The sequence below is a fragment of the Ammospiza caudacuta genome, chromosome 3, assembly GCF_027887145.1.
Source record: "Ammospiza caudacuta isolate bAmmCau1 chromosome 3, bAmmCau1.pri, whole genome shotgun sequence".
NCBI lineage: Eukaryota > Metazoa > Chordata > Aves > Passeriformes > Passerellidae > Ammospiza > Ammospiza caudacuta.
The window spans coordinates 18,111,931-18,134,846 of NC_080595.1; the positions used below are offsets into that span (position 1 = coordinate 18,111,931).

Genomic DNA, 22,916 nt, shown 5'->3' on the forward strand with positions numbered 1-22,916 from the left:
TTAGGGTCTAGCTTTCCATGGCCTTGAGTTGATCCCAGCTGTGACTGGCTTGCTGGCCAGGCCAGGCCATTGGATCTCCAAAGGTGTGGCAGGAGATGTGTCCTGAGCAATGCAGCAGATATGTACCTTTATGTCAGCACATCCACCTCTGCTAGGGGAGTCATCCTTATCCCAGCAGGATTTGGTCCCCCTGAGCAGAAGCAACAGCTTGTTGCAGCACATCTACTATTGCAATGATGACAAAACCCAGCTTCCTTCTCACTGCAAAGCAAATTCTCTGCAGGAATCTCTGGGGTTGTTTATCTCAGAGACTGACATGGTGCTGAATCTCCAACCCACAGCCTGCTCCTGCTGTAGAACTGCAGCCCTCTGGTGGCACCAAATCACTTACTTTGTCAAGAGCTGCATAACATAATAGGGGAAAACTCACCTTTGGGCTCTGACCAGTAACCTGGTGTTGCCTGGAGGGGTAAAAATATCTCTGGGGGAAGAGTCCAAGAAGCAGGGTGCAAGTCAGCATCCATCTGTGATGCACTGCATGGACATGACCCACCAGATAAAAATGTCTAAAGAAAATTCAGCAACTGAATGCAAGGGTACTTAAGAAGTGGGAGGGTATTTACCTCACAGGACTAGGAGAGACCTTAGAAATCTTTGTCCTGAAAAAATTACTTGCCATGGGAAGAGGCAAGGACCTCTCAATAGTGTTTTGACAATCAGCAATAAACTCTTCTCTTTCCTAAAGGAGGATGAAACAAGCATCCCTTACTCCTGGATAGAGTTTGTTTAGCTTGATCTTAAGTGCTTAAATCACTGAGATCTTGCAATATTTTACTCCCTGTGCTTCATTAGAGGAACGATTAGCCTACTTGTCTTATATTTCATTCATAGCTTATATTGCACAACTTAAAGTCTTGATCTATTTACTATTTCTTGATCTATTTACTATGATCATGGAAAAGGAAGAAACACACAAAACTTTTTTTCCCTAGTGTGCTGGTCTCTTTCATGTTTGAATATATGTTCTTCAATTCTTCCTTAAAGCTAATCAGTGCAAATTCATTGCATCTTTCTGATCGATCATATTCACAAAAAGGTTCTGCTTTGAATATCTTCACAGCAGTTTTTTCAGATAGTTAACATTATGTATTTGGACATGGCTCTTGAGCATCAGTTTTTAAAGTGAAGAATAACCTCAATTTCCTTTTATGACATCTCAGCATGAAACACTTGTGACACATTTCATTATCACACCTTCTCTGAAGTTTTGTTCTGGACTACAGGAACAGGAAACCCTGGGCTATAGCATCAGGCTCTGAATAAAGCCAAATAACTTGAAAAGACAGCAAGGGTGAATTGAGTGCCTCAGCTGGGTACAGTAGATAGGACCATTTTATAACAACAGTTGTACCAACAAACTGTCATATTATTATTGAGAAAACACTCAACTGGTAGGATTAATTTGAAAACTCTGAGCCCACTGCCTTGGGGGATCTATATGACTCTTACCCTGTCTTAAACTAATGTAGAAAAGGTTTTTGCTATGAGAAAAGAAACAGAGCTGGAAGTTCCCAGGACAGGGAGAGAGTACAGGAGCTCCAAGGTTGCCCCACAGGAATGGCCAGCACAACGTGGCCAAGCACAGCTGGGACTGGACTAGTTCTTATCAGAAAGATAGAGTTCCTTTGGATTGTAACATTTTTAAATGTATTTTATGCATTTTTATTTAGTTTGAGAAACTTGTGTTGACTTTGCCAAGCAGTAAGGTGTACAAGCAGGTTTTTGGCACTGCCAAAATATACTCATGTTGTGCATTAGGGATTTAGCCAAGTTAGATTGCAAGGTGATTTATAGCAATACAAACAATTAAAGAAGAAAAAAACCACCCGCTTGTACCAGAGATTTATTGAGCTGTGTTAGTAAACACCCATTCTGGGTTGATGGTGGTATATCATATAGTGCATTTCAACAGCAAAGAACCAGCCTTCAGATTTTGTTATTGGAAGAAGTCACACATAATTTGGGGATGAAGAGGGAAAGTGCAAAGTGTTTCTGTATGCTCCTTCTTGTTTATACTGTAGGTGTTAGGATGAAAAGTGTCCTTTATATATGTTCTTCAATACATACTCATTGATTTAAATCTAAAAATATTTCAAGCAGTTTGTCAGGCATTTAATTGATGTGTATGCAGATAACCTTTCAGTCTTTGAGCCATGTCTAAATAGGAAACAGTGGAGAAGATCCTTGTGTAATTCACCTTCATGGTCCATTAGATGAGCCAAATAATTCAGTGCACAACAGAAGGAGATTGATTTTTCTGAGGTTTTTTTGATTCTTTATTTTTGAAAAGAGTAACAACTGCAGTTTGTTCCAAATTAGTTTTCCTTTTAGGCTATCTTACTCTGATTTGCTGCATTTGTGTTTAGTTTTGGGCTTCTTGCTACAAGAAGGACATGGAGGTGCTGCAGGATCTTCAGCACAAGTCTGATGATGTGGAGCTGAGAGAGCTGGGTGTGTTTAGTCTGGAGAAAAGGAGGTCTGGGGAAGACCTTATCTCTCTCTACAACTATATGAAGGAGGTTGTAGTGAGGTGGGGTTTGTCTTTTCTCCCAAGTAACAAGGAACAGGATGAGAGGAAATGGCCTTAAGTTGTAGTAGGGGAGGGTTAGATTGGATATTAGGAAAAAATTTTTGCTTGAATGGTTATCAAGAATTGGAATAGGCCGCCCAGGGAAGTGGTGGAATCACCATACCTGGAAATGTTAAAAAACTTGTGGATGTGACAGCTGGGGACATGGTTTAGTATTGAACATGGCAGTGCTGGGTTCTTAGAGGCCTTTTCCAGACTTAACCATTTTATAATTTCTATGATTTGCATGTTCACAAGCTGTCTGGAGGCCAGGGTGACTCCTTAAGTCAACTCCATCTCAAAAAGTCACTAACACAGAGCCTGAGTCATGTAAGCTTTGGCCCTGGTAAAGCTGCGTCTATAGCAAGTCAACAACAGAAACTGCCCAAGATGAAGTCTTGGAATCAGGGATCTCACCTTAGAGACATGCATGTAATAGCAAAGTATGCTCTACCAAACCCAGATTTGCCCAGCAGAAAGCGTGGGATAAATTTCAATAAGAAAAACTGGGACTGCAAGTGTTCCCCTGCAGCCAGACTACTGCGGTTAGGGACATAGTGAGTCACTGAAAGGCCTGTCCATTTACCAAGGAGTTAAGGTCAGCACAGAGTCAGTGCTTCTTCCAGCCACTGAGAGAGAGGTGGAATAGCACTTGCATGGGCTATTACTTTATTGAAAGGCTGTCTAAAGCCATAAAAACTCTTGCCATGAAAAGACACCACCCACAATCCAGCAGAATCTACTTTCTGATCTCTTCTGAAAGACTAACTTTGTTAAAAGCTTAGCTACATTGTTGGGGTAAGCAGGCTGCTCCTGCCAAAGAGCTGCAAATGCCGATATGTTTGTGCAGCATGGAGATCAGTGGTTTCATGTTCACTGGTTCATAAAGATCCCAGACATTTCTGAAAGATCTATCTCTGTTTTGTTATTTATGTATTTTGGAAGCAGACTATGGAGCTGCACAGTCTGTGTGCACAGCCTAATGAAATTTTCTGAAACACCATTGATCTTTCCCCATGGCACTTCCAAATAATTTGAAGCAAAATAAGAAATATATAGGAAATGTCTAACGAACATTTTCCCCTTTTGATTCAGATTTAGTAGCAGAGAAACCAAACTTTCTTTTTGAAGTTGAACTTTTTGAGTCACCTGAGCACCAACTTCTTTCTTCACCTTGGTACTTGCCATCAGTGCCTTGAGATCTGTTGGGCTTCAAAATACATGAGATTGAAGTATTCATTTAAGATATGACCATTAAGAAGTGAAATTGACTTTTATATAAATTATTAACAGAGATCTCAAAATTGGAGTGGCTTGGTGTTGGGCTTTCTGTCTGGGCAAGTAGATCAAGGAAGATCACATCCAAGAAATAGGATTTTTCAAAATGAAAGATAGGAAAAAAATACTAGAGGAGATGCCTCAAGGGGAAATTAAAGCCTCTTAGGGAATGGCAGCACACAAGACTCCATTATGGTGGAAGTGAAGGAAGAATGGTGGCTCCCCCTGGGATAATATGGAAAGTTCACCAAGTCATGAGGTGACGTGGCTTTTGGCTATACCCAAAGAAAGTGGCTTCCCAAAGAGGCTTTGTTAAGCCAGAGGTTTTAGTACCACTGTTGCTTGGGTGCTTCTCATGCCAGGTAGAATTAACCTTCAGAAAAGCCTGACATGAAGCCTGAAGTGAGAACCAAATGACCAAATCTTGCCCATGGAGCTGGAGTCATATAAATTTTTAAATACTATCCCATCATTCTAAATGATCACAAAACTGTCAAATAACAAAAATCAAGGGCTGCCATCTACTCACACCAAAATCCTCTCTCAGCAGAAGGCCTCTGTGCACAGCCCTAGGGACACCCACATGGGACAAAGCTCTCCCCCCAGCACAGTCATGAAAGGCTTTGAGCTCAGCCTTTAAAACTGCAAAGCAGTTGTTTTGTTTTCCATGGATAATGCTTTAATCCACCGGGTGAAAGCTGGACGTTGCTCTCTTTTATCCTGGCTGTACACAATTGCAATGCTTGAAAAGAAAAGCCCCTAGCCCTTCTGTACCCGCCCCTCCTCCGAACTGCTGACGCCTGGATGGGCAGCTCCAAGGCGGGGCCATTGGGATTTATTTAGTTCACTCCCGCAGATGATGCCTTTAGTGCCACAAACCACCCCGGAGACAAGTCCTGATCATCTGGGGGGGGGGGGGGATTATGTTCAGTTCTTCTTCCCCAAACCCCCCGACGTAATTCAGATCCAAACTGGAGAGACAGGCAGGCACACAAGAGGGGACCCCGGCACTGCACAGCCCCTCTGAAGCCATGTACAGGAGCAGCTTCCTCCGTGAGGTACGCAAGGAGAAGTACGAGCGGTCAGATGCCTATGATGAGCTACGAGGCTCCCCAGAATTTGACAGTTTGGCCCAAGCCCGGGGCTTGGAGAACCTGCAGGAGCTCAACGAGCGCTTTGCAAGCTACATCAACCGGGCGCGTGTGCTGGAACAGCGCAATACCATCCTGCGCAAGCAACTGGAGACCTTCCAGCGCATGGATGAGCTGGTGGGCTTGGATGAAGCTTTTGCTGGGCAGATTGAGTTCAACCGGCAACGAATGAGGGAGCTGGCTTCTGACCGAGCCAAGCTGGAGCGGGAGGAGAAGGATGCCCAGCGCATGCTTGATGAATACTGCAACAAGTAAGGCTTACAATCCATGGAAGATGAGTGGTGTCATTTCCATAGTTAATCTTTGTAATAAGGATGGGTTCGGTGTCACCAGCTACTTCTTGTGCATGGGTGATGTCTCTCCGTGTGTATCAGACTTGTCAAGAAGGATGGCATGTAAGCCCATGTAAGGTGAAAAGTAAGGTATCAGGACTTAGGGAGCCGCAGCTCTGCCTTTTATGGTCTCACTGCTCGTAGATGGGAAAATGCCCTCTCCATTCCACAGCAGCGGCCCTGGCACATGTCAGCTGCTGTTGCTCATTAGCCTTAGAACTGTGCTCTGAACTGCAAAGATGAAATAACCCTATTTGACTACCAGGTGCCTCAAAGCAAGTCTTGTGTCTGAGCAGCCCAGAGTTACACAATGCCAAAAATCTCCTGAAATATGCAGGATGTCTCTGAGAAACTCTTATTTACAGCCATTATTAAGCACCTGAGCCAGTCTGTGCCAACCACATCTGTGATGTGTCATGAAAAGAAGGGAGATATATTTTTTCCTGGTGTGTAAAATTTGCCCTCCTATTCTTCTTTGCATTTTGTATTTCCATCCCATGCCACTGAAAGAATAAGAATAGGCTTCCCCTAATTTCACCGCTTTAACTTCTGTGCCACCATAAATCAAAGGGCAGGAGCCTCACATGCTGATGGAATTAAGTGCCTTCCCTCCAGCAACAGGCAATTTTGGTTACATGGCTTAATTACACAAGAGTTGGTGAGCATTGCTCATAGGACAAAAGAGTTTAATCCTCCTGTTACTTAGGCGTTTTTTACCCCCAAAAATATCTATCTGACTACTTCACCCATGAAAATTTGGCAGGCTGCCAAATGAACATCTGCATGGGGACTGTGAGCTACAGCATACCTATAAAAATGCCAAGCCCTGATCTCTCTTTCACGTGACAGGAGAGAATAGCCCATCCAGGTGCACTGAGACTTATTGTTGCCAGTGGTCAGATTTCCATAATGTCCTGATTCTGTGTCAGTGGGTAATAAGCATCTGATTAGGCAGAACTGTATTCCAATATTTATGAGCAGGAAATTCAACTATGAGTCAATGCTGTAATTTAGGTGTTGACTCTGGTACTTGCTCATGTGTTTTTATTACACAGTGCCCATGAGTATTTGACTATACTCAGTACTTCATTTTCTAGCTGCATATTAGTTAAAAATCTATGTGAATAATACAGGATTAGTAATGTGACACAAAGTAATTTACTTTTATTAAAGCTGCTCTAACCAAACTGTAAATAGGCGGGGAATAATACAGGGCATTGAAAATCCAGAGGAGGAGACAACACCCAGAAAAAGGGCAGTACTTTCAGAAAGCAAGATCTAGGACCTGCTAAAGGGGTAGTTAGTGGCTTCCTAGAAAAAAATGGGTGGTGCTTTGTTGTACAATCCTGGAATGCTCACTCAGCAGCTGTAAACAAAAGTAAGAAGGAAACTTTGGCTAAATTCAAGCCAATAAAGATACACAGGGCCATGACAATGGAAAGACAGTGGCTGCTTTTTAACCAAATTTCACCAATTGGTTTACATCAAAAAGTGAAGTTTGGTGAGGTTTTTTTTCATTGGGAGCTGCTGAATTTGTCTAGAAGAGAGACATGAACATTTGTTCAGTATCTGAAAAACTTGGGATGGTTTTGAGTTGCAGGTTTTAAAACAATGCCACTGCTCTGGTAACGTGCTCTGCCATCTGATAGTTCTGATTTCAGTTCCTGAAAGTTATAAACAAAGCTCCCTAAACAAAGTATGGGAGGAATAATCTTCTGTGCCCTATTAGGGGCTGCTGAAACCAGAAACATTCCTGTGCTGAAGATCTGCTCTCCCCCCTGAGTTTGCATTCCATTGGCAACAGGCGCTGTAGGTTTCTTGCTGCAACTTGAACCATAAAGCATTTGGTGCACTGGAATTAACAAAATCTCTTAGAGGGAGCTTTTGAATCAATTGACAAATGTCTGTGTCCTTCACTAATGCAAAGAATTTTGACTCTTACAACCCATTCTTTCACTCACCTTCACTATTGGGGAAATAGATTTATATCTAAGTAAATGTTTTAAGCTACATTTATATAAATAGTCCTTTTAAAGTTGCATTTAGACAGAGTAGGGCCTAGGACTACTGGGTCTGTGCAATTAAATGTTCATGAACCATTAAAAAGTAGAACTTATATTAAAATTTATTTTAAAATTCTCTGTGGTCACATTCATAGCTTTTCTCATTAATTAATAGTTCAGATTCTGTACCAGGGAAGAATTCTTTCTCTTGAAGTTGTGCCAAAAAAAAAAAAAAATCAATGCTGGGAATAGTCTGGATGCATCTCATAAAAAGACTAATTATGCTACCTTTATTGACCACCATCATTATAGCAACATTGCATCTGGCTGTGGGACAGGATGGTATTTCTCTCTCCATGATGTTGGAAAAGATGCCGGAATCCAGATTTTAGTGGCCTTGACTGAACAGGATTAATGGACTTCAGAAATTAAAAGTCTTGCTAAGCAATTGTTTATTTAAAAAATTTGTGCACTGCAAATGCAGTGAGTTTTGAACATGCAATATGGTTCCCTGGACACAGTAATTGGCACAGTGTTCTCCAGAAGAAGATTGCTGTGTGGTGATACTCTGATGAGCTAACACCCTTAGGGCTACAGTAGAGACCCAACACGTGTGAGAAAATGAAAAGAAGTGGTAAACGCAATAGCTAGGATATGGAGACTCCACTGACAAAGCTGCCTTCCAGCCCGGTCTGCAGGGATTTTCTTGGCACTGATGCTGCTTCTCTAGTGATAGGAAGGACTTTATCCTGCTGCAGCTAAGATGAGGATCATCTGCCTGCCCTCCACACTCTCCAAAATCTGCAAGAATATTGTCCTGTGGCTGTCAGCTGCTCAGCAGTGGCTTCTTGATAACACAACACAGGTAGAATCTGTTCATAAATCAGCAAAACACAACCCTCCTGGGCTCATCTGAGCATTCAGGTTATATTCAGGACTCTTGATAACAAATATTACTGACCTGTCCATCATCCTTGTAGGACCTCTCTTTCATAGTCTGTGCTGTCCTTGGCACCCAAATTGCTGCTGTCTGTTGAGAGAAGATTAGTGAAGTACATCAGGGAAAGAGAAAATGACAAAGGTAGTCACCCAGAGGTGCTATTACCTTTCAGTAGGATTCAACAGATTCAACGTTTTCCTTCAGATGAAAGGCTCAGCTTTGATGCCAAATTGAGTATATGGCCATTGTGCATTGCTGGGATGGACTGTTCTTGTTTCCTCTTTGGAGTGGAGCGAGCCCTTGCACTGCAGTGGAGGCAGAATCCAAAAAGAAGAGGTGATTGAAATCTTTAATCCTCAGATCTGCTTTCTTTGAGCCTGGCAGCTTCCTCCCCTCCGTTCTTTTCCCCTATGCAAAAAAAAAAACAAACCAAAAACCCCCAAGCCAGTTAACATCCCTTTTCTTTCAACAGTCCAAAAACATTTGTTGCTGACCTAAAGCTATCTGACTAGGTGAGGAGGTTCATGTTTTGTTGGGTTTTGGGGTTTTTTGTTTGTTGTTTTTTTGGTTTTTTTTTTTTTTTTTTTTTTTTTTTTTTTTTTTTTTAATGAAGCAAAATAACTTAAAAGCTCTTAAACTCCAGGAATGTCTGACCAGCAACCATCTAATAAAAAAATTTTTGGACATGACTAGCTAATTACTAAACATCAAAATCAACTTTGAAGCATAACAGGGTTGTGACTTGTCAGCCATTGCACTTACAAATACATTTCAGCAGGCACAGAGGCATGCTGAGGTCTCTGAAGCATTTCAAAGAGGTCCATAGCACTTTTGCACTGATCTTCTGGAAAATATTTAACATCACTTGAAAGAAATTCTTCTTCAAAGGATAATCATGCAATACTAACTCTCTCAAGCTGCCAGGTGGATTTACAGCTGTGTGGCACAGCATATATTTGGGTTATTTGAGAGTAAAGGAAAATTAGCTGAATATTTTAGTAACTGAAAAATCTTTTGAGTGAGGATCTAGCAATGAGGGACATCTGAATTATATTAGGGCTGAGGTTTATACACTGAATCCATCAGATGGTTGTATATTACTGTGAGTAGAAAACCAGCCTTTTATTATAACTTGTATTTGATTTTCACAAGATGCCACAATATGCTTCATTCTTGTTCAGCTATCAGAAAATATCAAAGTTAGGAAACTGTTTACTGTCAAGTGCATACAAATTTTTTTTTTAAATAAATAGAAAACTGGCTGGAATTGAGCTACTTGGTAAACACCTGAAACAAAGGCAGTTTCACTTCTGAAGCTGAAAAATATTCTAGCCTTGGACGTGAAACTGATGTTAGTACTTATTGGCAAAAAAGGACATTGTTTTTTCAGCAATTTGTTGGAGTGATAATAAAATAAAACCTCATCATTTTCACTTGATTCTTTGCTGTTCATGTAAGAATTGAAAACAGACCAGTGACCAACCCTGCTAATATTATGGGATTTCAGAAGAACTTTGTAAACCAGAGCACCAGGTTAAATCCATTTACTTGTTCTGTCAAGTTCTTCCTTTGTGGTCCTGGTTAGTTTGTGAGTGACATCATCCACTCAGTTTTCCAGTATGTGTTGAAAGAGATGAGAATAATGTTGGTTGTTCGTCATTCAGGAGATGAAAAGGAAGAACTGAGGTTGACATTATCATTATATCTTGATCCTTGATGTGCTCAGTCCAGGAGCTGTCAAGTTCCCTGTTGACTGAAGTAAATCCCTTTGAAATCACCAGCACATATGGATTGGAGCAATGATTTCAGAAGACAGACAGGAAAATTCAGTTCTGAATTTTGGCTTGTACTGGTGTCCATTGCTTTTATTGCAAATGAAGGATCCTAATCACCAGAACTGACTTGTCACCTACCAGAGTGTTTCTTGTAGAAAGAAGGATAATGATAGCTTTTTTATATCTCTCTACATCTATTATTTTAGGAAAAGTAAAGTGTTAAACTTAAAGGGTTAGGATTGTATTTCTGCTGCTGTTGGAGTTTGATAAGTCACTTGTTCAGTACCAATGGCAAAGTCTCATTGCCAAAGTTGTTTCTGACTGGTGATTTTTGAGGGGCTTTTTGTTTGCTTTTTTGTTTGTTTAATGGAGTCCCATTAAGCCACATCTACTGTTGAACATTTCATATGAGGTTTACTTAAGGAAGGGAATAAATTACAATAATCAACAATTTAATTTTGTACTCTGTGGCTAAAAAGAATTTCTAAAAGATAATTCTATTTACATACAAATGTGGAGCCCTAATTCTTAAAGAAAATGTGCTGTTTCCTCAAGCCTAACATAAACACATTATACATCCAGCACCAGGAACATGCACTTCATGCATGTTTTATAAAAGCATAAGAATAGCTGGTTAAATGCAGTCCTTACTAAGGCTCACTTGTTGTTTTGACCAAGCTAATATACAAATTACCATTAAAGGGGACACAAAGCTTGATCCATCTAAGCATCCTAATCCAACATCTTTCCTACATGGTCAATATGTAAAACTGCAATCATTATGTTTAATGTGTCTGTCATTAAAGTGCTTATTGAACAACAACAAGTATAATAGAAAACCAAGAACAATGTAATTAAATGTTCATGTGCCATTGCAGCAAATCCTCACAGAGTAATCACTGTTGAATCGCTGTCACTATAGTTCAACACCAATGGCACATGCTTTTATTGTAGATAATCTATTCTTGAGCATTCTGTAAAAAAGTGATAGCAAATATATGGCATTTCATTATATTCTGTTACATAAGCTGAAGACAAGAATTTAGGCAATTCTGAAATTACCCTCAGCATCTGGGACCAAAAAATAATTAATGCTAATGCATTAATAAATCTTTTGGGCCCTTTCAAGATTCATATTCTCCTTTAACATGAAGCATATTTGTGCATGACAGTGCAGATAAAAATGCAGTTTGCAGAGGGATGAACCACTGAACTCTATCTCCTTTTCTCTACTTGTAGGTATAGAAATGAACGTGAGTATCAGCAGAGGCTAAAAGAAACCCTGGAGCACCTTAATAAAGTGAGTCTGGGAAAATGCCAGGGGAAAGGTGTACAATCTTTTCCTTTGGTTTCATTTACTACAGCAAGCTACTTTGAAGAAGCAGTGGGAAGATAACATGTCAGAGCAAGGCGTTTCTTGTCATTATGCCCTTCTCCATCCTCCCCCTCCCTATGTAAGTGTCTGAGCTGGCATGTGCGTACCTTTTCCCCACACTTTTTAAACATAGCTACTGTATTAAAATACAGTCACTAATGATAACCATGCCATGAAAAATTGCTGGTTAAGTCCATGTTTTGAAGCCTGGAATGTCTCAAAGCTCCTTAGTCCCTTGCAGTATATGGTCAGCCCTTCCCACGACAGACCCTCAGCTTCCCATTAGGTTTCCAAACAAGAGAGACACTGCCACTCCCCTTGGTTTGTTCCTTTTACATCAATATAGTTCTTAAACTAATACCATGGGAAAAACAATAATAAAAATAACAACATTTAATATAATACAAAGCTCAGAGAAAGATAGTAGTTGGCTGAAGTATTTTGAAAGTTTCCAAACCAGGTCTGTGAAACTGAAAAATCTTGATTCATCCTCTCTCGCTGCTAGCCTTCATCTGGGTGAAGAACATAATATCTTTCCCCAGTTCTACTTTGCACAGGCTATCATTCATCTTCTGTATTGGAAAACAATTAAAGATGGATTAAATAGAGATTTTTTTTTATTTCCTTGCTACGATTGGCTGGACCTGATCTGCTGGAGCATTGTCATATCAATGTTTTATATTAAGAACATGTTTTATATTAAGAAAAGACAGAAAGTGCATTTTAGCATTTCTGTCTCCAGTGAACTCTTGACATCCCACATCAGTTCTATTTTCCAGAACACTCTGTTCTTGAACAACTTGCAAACCCTTAAAAAAATTTGTGAAGGTAACTCTTTTGTAAGGGTTGTGGGACCAGGTAAGTCTGTCTTCACAGTTCCTCTCTATGAATCTGCAGCTAAAGAAAATTGAAATGATTCACCAACCCTAGGCACAGTTCACCAAATCTTGAGGCACAAGGATGTTTTTTATCCCAGGATGTCCCTGGACACCCCTGTTGCAGCAGCTCCTGGCACTGGGAGCACCAAGTGCTGGAGGGAATACAGATGGTTTTCTGTAGAGGACCCAAGATGTGGCCTGAAAACCTGCATGTGCAGGTGCAAACTCATTCTTTATCTGACAGCTGGGAAAATACTGGTTCTGGAGAGATCTAAAGAATTTCTCTTCCATGGTAATGAAAATATTGCGTCTGCACATGGACCAGTGTTCTGGAATTATAACATAAAGCAGAATGTCTTTTTAGAAGCTGAGTGATTAGCAAATATTGCAAAGTTCAAAAGAAAATGTGTGGACACTGCATTGTTCTGATACACAACTCCATCAAGGAAGCTGGTCTCTTTGAAAGCATGGAATAAAAGCAGAAGTATTTTTCCCCTCTGAGGGAACATTTTGAAAGCCAAAACCTGCTTTTTTTAATCACATGCAAAAATATTTGCTTATAGTTATTATCTAAGGGCCTGGGGGCTCTTTTTGGCTCCCTCCCAAACCTCCCAACATGGCCATTGTCCTGCTGATCCTCCTCTCAATAGGATGAGAGAAGAGTGCAGAAAAGCAGCAGGCATTCCTGATGGTTGGCTCTGAATGTGCTGGGTTGGATGCGTCTGAATCAGCCCCTGGATCACAAAGCAGAGCCTGCTGGAGAGTTCTGTGCCTGGGAGATTTAGCAGCACAATAAGACAGCCAACATCTACACATTTTTTGAACAGAGCGTGCTGTATGCATGCAAAAGGAAAAATCCTCTTCTTCCAGTCATGTGCTGCACCCACAGATCTCAATGGTTTGTTTGCAACCTGTGATTCGCTCACAGAGGTATTTTTACAGCTGATAATGGCACATGGGTATTTTGAAAGAGGTGCCTTCAAATACTTCTTTTTTTATTCTTTAAGCTAAATGCACAAAGCAGGACTTTCTTGAGGCAAATTGCAAACTGGTGGAGGAACTGGCACATTTTATAGAGTTGCAAGGAAGATACAGTTAAAATGTTTTAAGATGCTTTCTCAAAAATTAAAGAAATAATGCATTAAATAGAAAAATAAAACGTATGACTACTCTCACATATTTGTAAAATACATTGCCAAGTTCCAGAGAAATTACCCTAAATTCCATGTTTTTTGTTAAATAACAGAACATCGGAAAAATCTAAATTAAGCCTTTGAACAGAAAAGGAGATTTCATTAGATTTAAAGATCAATGTCACTCATACCTGTATACTCTGAGATCATGGTTACTAGTCATATGGTTTGTTCTTTGAACTAATTGGATGTTAGGAACTTTTGTCTTTGCAAATTCCAAAGTATTATAAACTTATGCAGCAAAGTGATTTTTTCTAAACTTGGTCAAATGTCATTTTTATTGCCAGAAATGGCTCCAAACTGGCAAATATTTGTAGTATTTGAGAACATGCCAAAGAGAGTGCGAATACTGCAGATCATCCTGGGTTTTCAGAAGGACTTCTTTACTAGGTATCTTAAAAAGGCATCAGGATACCTCAGATCTTGTCATGACACTAGAGAAATCAATGCTGATGTCATTTGTTTAAGATTCATCCACCATTTCAAGATTTTGATATTAAAATCTGGTATTTCAAACATCTACTACTTGGCACCCAGCATTATTTTGACAGTCCCAGTGCCAAACTCTATTGTAAATTACATTTGTGCAGGGCATGGTGAATAACATGGCTCCTGTTTGTTGTTTTCATGGTACTGTTGTATGTTACAGTAGGCTCTTACACTTCAGGCAGACTGCTCCATGTGCACAGTGACTCATGCAGTGCCTGTGGGCCTGCTGTGGGTTTGGCACTCCAGCCGTACATACTGCCATGCCACGTGTCTCTGCATTGCAGGAAGCTGATGAGGCCTTGCTGTGCAACCTGGAGCTGCAAATTGAGTCCCAGTTCCTGCAGGATGACATCAATGCTACAAAGGACAGATACAAGAAGGTAACTGGATGAAATTGCTGTTTTCCTTGTAGAGATAGATGTGGAACTTGGCCCTTCTCCATGATCAAATGGTGGCAAATTTAAGCAAATGGCATTTATGTTTTGGTAGGTGCATATAGCACTATTTATTTTCAGTGGCACAACAACCCAGATGGTTTCCAGCACCCAAACATACTTCTCAGGGTCCAGTAACTACAGCTGTAGCAGAGTCTTGAATTTGTCAACCTGGTGTCATGGTTCAACCCAAAGTGCTGGTCAAGCTGTCTTATATTTCATGCTAAGGAAGCTGTTGCTTTCATCATCCAATTTTTTGGGAGAGGACATTCCAGTTAATCAGCAGGCATATGCCTGTGAATGTATGATTCCACTGCAGCTGACTTTAACATTTTTTGCCTTTTTCCTGGGAGAACTGTGGGTCTTAGAATCAGGCCACTGTCCCATATTTGCTGCTTTTGAAAAAAGTTACTATTTTTTTCATGCCACATGAAAAGATATTTGTGATTCTTATTTTGAAAATATCTTATGAAATTGGAAATGGAATGGAATCTTCAGTTAAAACTATGAACTATATAGTCCTTATCCAAAAGTCCATGATATACCCTCAGTTGATGAAACTGCTAGCACTCCTGCACTCAAAAGCAACTGTAAGTTGCATTCCAAACCCAAGCCTGAACTTGACTGGAATTGGACTTTTGAATTGGACTTTTATGGGCTAAAAGAATTACGTATCTAAAAATAAGCCCCAGGAGTTCATGGAAATGTCTACCTTACTATGGCATTTTCTAATGAAAATATTTTTACTTTATCACAGAACCTCATGGAAATCCAGACCTATGTCAATGTCTTGCAGCAGATCATCCAGACAACTCCTCGTGTGTCCCCAATAACCACTGGCATATGTGAGGCAAGTATTGCTGTTGGGAAGTATATGCAACTCTAAGTAAGAAAGAGATAATGTTTACACCTAAAGTGTCCCAGATCCTTTAACTTCTGCTCCAAGGTTAGGTGAAAACTGTCAAAACAATGTGTAAGTACTGAGTAGTGAACATGAGAGAAAAAAATTTACTGTAGTTTTGAAAAACTGTATCAATGAGGAAAGAGAGATTAGGTTTGTCAGGTGCACCCCAGCATATATATTAGTCCCAAAAATGTGTGGTACAAAGATATTTGAAGTAGTTGTGCTTCTTCTCTGAGGAGGAGCTGGCAGGATATATGAATATTTTAAGAGAAAGGAAATCTTATCCTGAAGGGGTGAGATGTGGTGAAAATTTTAATGAAATTAATTGATACAGACTAGATGAAAACTTGATGATTTCCACCAATATGAATGGCTATGGCAGGAATGTTCATTATTTGGAAGAAGATGTGAACAGGTTTACAGGGTCTAAGCTGTACTGTTACCGACCTGGTATCTGATATCTTTATTCTTAAAGCTGTGCAACCATTCAACAGAATTTGGCTTGAGGTTCAATCCCCATCTTTTATCTGTCTTTTGCCATTTTCTATTTGTCTTCACAGTTTATTTCCAGTATTCAATTTCTTTTGGCTCTTTTTAGGAGTGAAACATAATTTCCTGTACACACATTGTTTTCTTCCAACCAGGAAAAACTGATAGCAGAGAGGAGGATCCCTGTTCTGCAGAGCCAGCTGGAGGAATATAAGAGCATCCTCTGCCAGCTACAGGCACAGAAATACAAGCTCCAGACAGAGGTATTGGAATCACTAGCCATAAACATTGGAATCACTAGCCATAAACACAACCATGTTGCTCATGAACTGCTTTTTTTATGGTCACTTGGTAAAACCTCTAACACGACTTTAACATGGTTATGTTAACTTGGTGGACTTGGAGGTGTGTTTTCCTTTTAGATTTCCATCTTTTTCTTCAGCTGTTTCATTCCCATTCTCTCAATGAAACAAATTGTCAGGTTTAGTTGGCCAGGGTGGGCTGTAGGTATTGTAGGTGCAATGAGGCTATCTTTGCTTATCAGAGGGACTGATGAGGGAACATTTCCACAATGCAACTGGATTCCTGCAGGACTGAATCAGCAGGACATTATGAATGGAAAAGTTCCACAGGGCTCCTATGACTTTCTTACTTGCTGAGTTCTGGCTGGAAATTGGCTTCAAGAAAACTGATGGGGAACCCTCAGGGCTCTGCCCAATCCTTTCTATCACTGCCACATCCAATGCTAAGCTTGCTGTGGGAAGAACTGGACAGGTTTGGGGAGAAAAAAATGAGAGGGCTATTGAGCTACATTTGGCTCTCTGCCTTCATCCATGTCACTACTAAGACTTAAGCCAGCATCTCTCCTGTGCTTGGACCAGCAGGAAAAAACATGTGCTTTTTGCCAAGCTTTGAGTTGCAAAAAGAGTTTGACTAGTTGTCCTTGCCCATCTCCCAGCCAAACATGCCCTAAATCAACCTTCTGTCTCCAGCCAGTGCCTGCAAACATGAGTGTAGTGCAGGGCTGAGGGTGGCAGGAGGTGGAGGAGCAGCTGAAGGCTGCAGTGGATCGAAACCAGATCTTAATAGTTGCCAATGGCATCTCTACCTCCATGCAGTTGAATATTTTTTAGCAGATGGAGTGGAGAATGACCCCAAGTACACCTTCCTTTGTGCCTCAAGTTGTCCATCCAGGTGAGAGGAATGAAATATTGACAAAAACATCATTTGGTGGGATTTTGAACTCCTTTGGACAGCCATAGCAGCAGCTCATAACTTCCTGGGCATAACTTCTTTCATTAGGGTCAGGACAGTGTATTTTCCTTGGTCTCTCTTTCTCACATCTGATGCTCTGGTGGAAAGGACACATGTACTCTGGGATGGACACGAATCAATATGGGGATGAGATAGTGAATCAATATCGAGAAAAAGGGGAGGAAATCAGCCTTCTGCTGGCAGGTGGAGAGAGGCAGTCTTTGAGGAATTAATCATGCTGCTTTCAAAATCAAATCTTTCCACCCATTTAGAAATAGATTATTCATTCATTCATTCTTGTGCCTTGAGATTACAAGAGTGAAATACCTTTATGAGCGCAGGTCAGTAACACAGTAGCCTGTGATGGTGAAGGCTGGATCTGATGACTGAGATGTCATCAAGTGTCTTTGCTTTCCTGTTTCTGGACCTGACAGCCATGTGCCCAAGAGGTCAGGGGCCCCACTCCATGAGCACTGAACAGAAGAGTCTCTGTCTATTAGTACACTGCAACATAACCAAACTAATGACAAGGGACATCACTTCTATATTTAGCCTCTTAAAAGTATTTTTTTTTAATCTTGCCTGAAGCACATAGAAATAAATCAATTATTGAAGAATTCATTAGTCACTTATTCCTCCATTAACTTTTTGTGAGTTCATCTCAGAAAAGTAGGGGAAAAAAGTGACAAAATAACTATAATAAATAGCTAAAAATAGCAGAAGAAAGTGAGAGGAGATTTACAGGGTGAAATATCCCACCTGAAACTCAGCCTTTATTTTTGGAAGGCGACTTTTGCCACCTCCTGGTTGATATGCTCATTGGTTTTATTGCTGAAGTAAAAAGCCTGAGGAATTGAATTCTAAAGAAGAGTCCTTTGTTTAAAATGTGACTTTTGGTCTTATTTTCCCTGTCTGCAGAGCACAGAGAAGGAGGAGTGGGTATTTCTTGAGCTCATCTTCCCAGTTAAGAACTTTTACTGTCCATGTTAGGCCCTGCCCAATGTGATAAGTTACTGCTTTTTGAATAACTGAACAAAGGTAGTGAAATTGCTCCTGTGTTTTAGCAGTGCAGCATCACATTGTAATAAAGCATGACTTGCCTTTCATTATGCTTAAAATATGGGGATGGTGAATTTTTCAAAGCTGCTTCTTTCACCACCAATTTTATTTACCAGACAACCATGCTGGAGCAAGCAATTAAAAACACCCAGGAGAGTTATGACGATGAAATTCAGCTTTACAATGAGCAGATCGAAAACCTTAGGAAGGGGATAGAGGAGGCTGAGAGAATCTTGGAGAAGTACACCACTGACTGCCGCCAGCTGGTGATCTACCAGCAGTCCCTGGAGAATGAGCTGGAACGGTACAAACGGATCATCGAGAATGAGGACAGCCGGTAAGCCTGGATTTCTGGGCAATCACAAAGGGACCAGGGATCTCTTTTATCTCATTTGAAAAATGTATGTTTAAAGACATTTGATTCACCCAAAGCTATAGCATTTTCACACCTTTCACTGGTGTAGATATCTAGGGATAGAAATCGAAATAGATGCAAAATCTGGTGAAACTTCTGCCAAGGAAAGGATCAGTGCCATTTTGGGCTTTCTTGTCCTTGCAGTCTCCTTTCCATATGCTGTCCTGGCATCAGTGTACAGAGGTCAGGAGCACACAAATCAATCTGAACATCCTCTCCTCAGACTGGGTGTTGGTGACACTTGTTCAACACTACCGGCAAGTTGATTTTTGGAGGGTGCAAACAAAGCAAATGCCTTGTAAAGCAAAGTATTCTTCCCAGCAAACCCATTCCTTGGGCATGGGGAGAAAAACGAAAAATACAAGAAACTGGCAGGGATTTGAGTTGCTATTAAACCTACAGAGGACCACTGTCTCCCTCTAATGTCCACCATCAGCCACAGTGGACAAAAGGATCTTTCACAGCAGCAGAGCCAGACCCCTAAGCACCCAAACTACTGCTCTGGGCTGTGCAGAAGATCCAGAGGAAGAACACTCACTTAATAGTCCATCCTCTGTGTGGGGAATGGGAATTTAATTAATTTTCAGGGTCTAATTTTGGACACTGAGTTCCAGTTAGAAGTGCCTTAACAGAGTAATTCTCAATGCCAAAAATCATATTGACATAGGGTCTCTGACAGGACAAAATATCTCAAATTCCAGCAGAGCAGACTGGGGAGGCCAAAGATACAGTAACTGTTTTGCGATAGGCCTGCCTCTCAATTTTAATTTTTAACCCTTAATACTACTGACTCCTTGAATGTTTTCCAAGGAAGGCTCCAAATTTCCTATTTTGCCAGCCAGCATGGTAAAAGTGGATTTACATTTTTTGCTGACCTCTGGTAGGCTTGGATTGACTGTTTGCCCATCTAAAAACCTACCATCTCTTCAAAGTGCCATGCTAAATGCAAAGCTGTAGCTACATGTTGTAATTACTGGTGTACTTTACCTACTGGAGTATCCCATATCTCCTGCTGGCAAAAACCAACCTCACTCCTGTGAAGGTGCTGTGGCTGTCTTGATTTTCCCCAGACAAGAAACAGATTCCCATCATTCTTTTTGACTCCTCATCACAGAGAAGTACATTTCTTTAACCTCTGTGCTTAATTTTGCACAATTTCACTTGCTTTCTCCAAAAGGGTGATGAGAGAACTCATGGATGCACATATTCTCCACAGGTTAAACTCTGCTATAGCAGGAACCCCAGTCACACTCTTCACACAGATTTATCGACCTGCCCAGCCTCAGGCTTCGAGGGGAAGAGGTAAACCTGTGATGTGTCTTTCTGTGTGTGTCAGGAGAGGCATCATTGCATTTTAAGCTGTTTGTCCATCTGTCTTTAATATGGCCACCAGTCATGACAGACTGACTACAGGCTTGAAAATGCAACCATTTCAGCTTACCTCAACTGTCCCTGAGACAAGCTGTCAAAGGCCAAAACCACAAGTAAAAGCATTTCTTTGCTAATTTCTACAGTTTACTACTTAGGCCAATCAAGAGTAAAATCAAAAGGCATCTGAAATGGTGGAAAGAGCTGCAGGTTTTGTGTTGACTCATTCTGAGTTTGTTTGCACTTTAGTGATGTGCAAAGAGCACCAAGGTGTGTTGAGTGCCACAGGCCATTTTTGAGGCCTGTTTTTCTATAAATTATGTTTTCTCTATGTTGTATGTTGGCTTGTTAGAATTAGGATGCTTGTAAACCTGCTGACAAGGAAATGGCCAGGCTTAAATGAGAAAAACCGCTCTTAACAAAGGAATTGATGTGATAGGTTCTAACATATGGGTTAACTTAAATCCAAGGCTCACTGTGGTTTCAATAATGACAAACTGCCTTGAGAACAGAGACAAACCATCGTATGAGGGATGTTTTTGTAATGCAGGTGTAATTTTTCTAACTGCTGTGTGAACTGTAGCAGTTTTATATTAAATAGGTCCAAAATGCCTGAGGCCAGACCCTCAGCAGCTGCAAATAATTACTGTCATGCAAAGTGGTATTTTATACATGCTGAGGATTTGGCCTGGCTCTAGACACACCACTGATTTCTCCTGCATGATGAGCATCGTATTTCATGTGTGTTACTGTATTGTGGCAGGGGACAAAACAGCTGCCTTGGGGAAAGTATGTTAATATCTGTCTGTCCTCTTGTTCTTGTAATTACCAGTATCAACCCCTGTCTCCTCTGCTCTAGCTGCTCATGCCATGGAAATCATACCTTGCCTATGCTCCTGCTGCTGCTAAGCTCTCATGGGATCTGTGCCTATTGATTGCCCAGGAGATTGGAATCAGGGGGTTCTAAGAGCTCAGTGACAGTGTCTGAGTGATACCATTGTAGATGGGTGGCTTCTCAGCTCTGTGACCACCAGCCACTGCTGCTCCCTCCTGACATGACTTTCAGTATCTGTCCATACTCCAAATTGTCAGGAGTCAAGGTGTCTGGCTCTCTTTTAGGCCCCTGGGATACAAAGGCTTTCCACATGCAGTGGTGAGGGCAAGAGGCAGCTCTAGCATTTGCAGTGACTGTATTCAAGCACTGTTTGTTGTTCCCTTTGCTTTGATTTTTTTTAGATATCACCCAGGCCATGCAAGACATTGCCAGTATAAAGCCCAGACAAAAAGGCCTGACAAAGAAAATTGCCAGAAAAAAGGAGCTGATGTCAAAAGACATAACCGACAGTCACTCGCCTGAAAGAATGTACGAAAGAACTCTGGAAGGTTTTGACCAAGATCAGATGGAGTTTAGGCATGAAGGCTCAGTCAGGTGTGAACCTGAGCAAGAAGGATCAGAATTTGATGAAAGAGAAATGGGCCCAGAGGACGTACCTGATGGAGCCCAGATAAGTAAAGCCTTTGATAAATTGTGTAATATTATGAGGGAGAAAATAAGAGTCTACAAGAGACCAGAGGCTAAGTCTGATGCCCATCCCAAAGGGCGTTATGTGCTGGTGACAGGGGAGGAAGGCTATGAAGAACCATGCATTTTGGCCCCCTCTATCCCTGCTGGCGGGGGGATCACAGTTTCCGCTGGCAATGGGAAGGTGATGAATGGGGGTGATGTGGAGTCCATACCAGAGCTCCCAGAACCTGCTGAACCACCAGAAAAAGAGAAAGGGGAAATCTGTGAAAGGAGAGAAGAGTTTGAACTCCCAGATAAACAGAGAGAGGAGGGGAAAGAAGATGTGCTTGAATGGGGGAAAAAAGCAAGAGGAAAAATTGAGCAAATCACAAAGTACCCAGACATCTCTGAGCCTGAGACAGTTACTTCCTCTGGTCTGATAAGCCCAGCTGAGCCAGGACTCCTTCGAGAGACAGAATATGAGCGAGAAGATAAACAGGGCCTTTTGTTCAGGGAAGCAGCCTTACCTGGCTCTATGAGCTATGAGAAGGTGGAGGTGGTGGAGTCCATTGAGAAGTTTTCAGATGACAAAATTCAGACATATGAAGAGACAGCAATGATTGTTGAGACAATGATAGAGAAGACAAGCAAGAAGAAACTAGGTGACAAAGGCTCTTAAGTGACACATACCCTCTGATAGTCAATTTGTCTGGCATAGTTATTAAATGACTCTGTTTTTTTCCTGACCGAATGATACAGTAGTGAGATTTTTGCTGTTTGGTATGGAACAGATTGAAACCTTGATGGCAATTCTGTCTGATGTAGGTTCACCTTTGGTGGAACAACCATTAGCGCTCTCCAGGACACATCCTATGCAACTCATTTTCATGATTAGAACACATGGGAAGAAATTATTATGACAGAGCTGCCTGGCTTTCCACAGTATCCAGGATAAATTTGCATATTTCTCTACTGCTCCTTCAGCTGCTGTATGATCCCCCATCTTTGAGATAGCTGCAAATGTTAACTTGTGACATCTGGTTCATTTAATAAAAGTTTTGCCTTCTACCAAAGATACTCACTGTGGGTTTATTTTACCTATAACGTTGACTCACAGACCCTACTTGTAAACAGATCCTACTTGTAAACATCACCTGACTGGTGTGCAGCAGTTTGTCCAGGGAAAGAGCTGGATACCTCTTAAATGACCTGTTCCAAAAATCTCCCTTTAAAAGTCTTTAAATAGCAATGAGCTTGGCAGACCTTTCTTTTTGGCAATAAACACAAACTTCCTGTATTCAAGATAAGCTCTTACTGCAGATCTTCTCAGAATAAATCTCCCTGAAGGGAGATCTCCCTTACAAAAGCTATTATTTGTCCTTCACCAACACAACTGATGTACTTATGAATGCCAACAAGATTTTGAGCAGACTGCAGCCAAATCCT

The 22,916-nt window shown here is 41.0% G+C and overlaps 1 protein-coding gene across 1 annotated transcript; it reads left to right on the forward strand.

Annotated features, from left to right (window-relative positions):
• Positions 1-4,938: 4,938 nt before the first annotated feature.
• On the forward strand, positions 4,939-22,149 carry BFSP1 (beaded filament structural protein 1). Its single transcript, XM_058802686.1, has 8 exons — positions 4,939-5,309; positions 11,348-11,408; positions 14,328-14,423; positions 15,235-15,327; positions 16,026-16,133; positions 18,300-18,520; positions 19,815-19,900; positions 21,203-22,149. Exons 1-8 carry the CDS (start codon positions 4,939-4,941, stop codon positions 22,147-22,149), a joined length of 1,983 nt encoding a protein of 660 aa, XP_058658669.1.
• Positions 22,150-22,916: the final 767 nt, after the last annotated feature.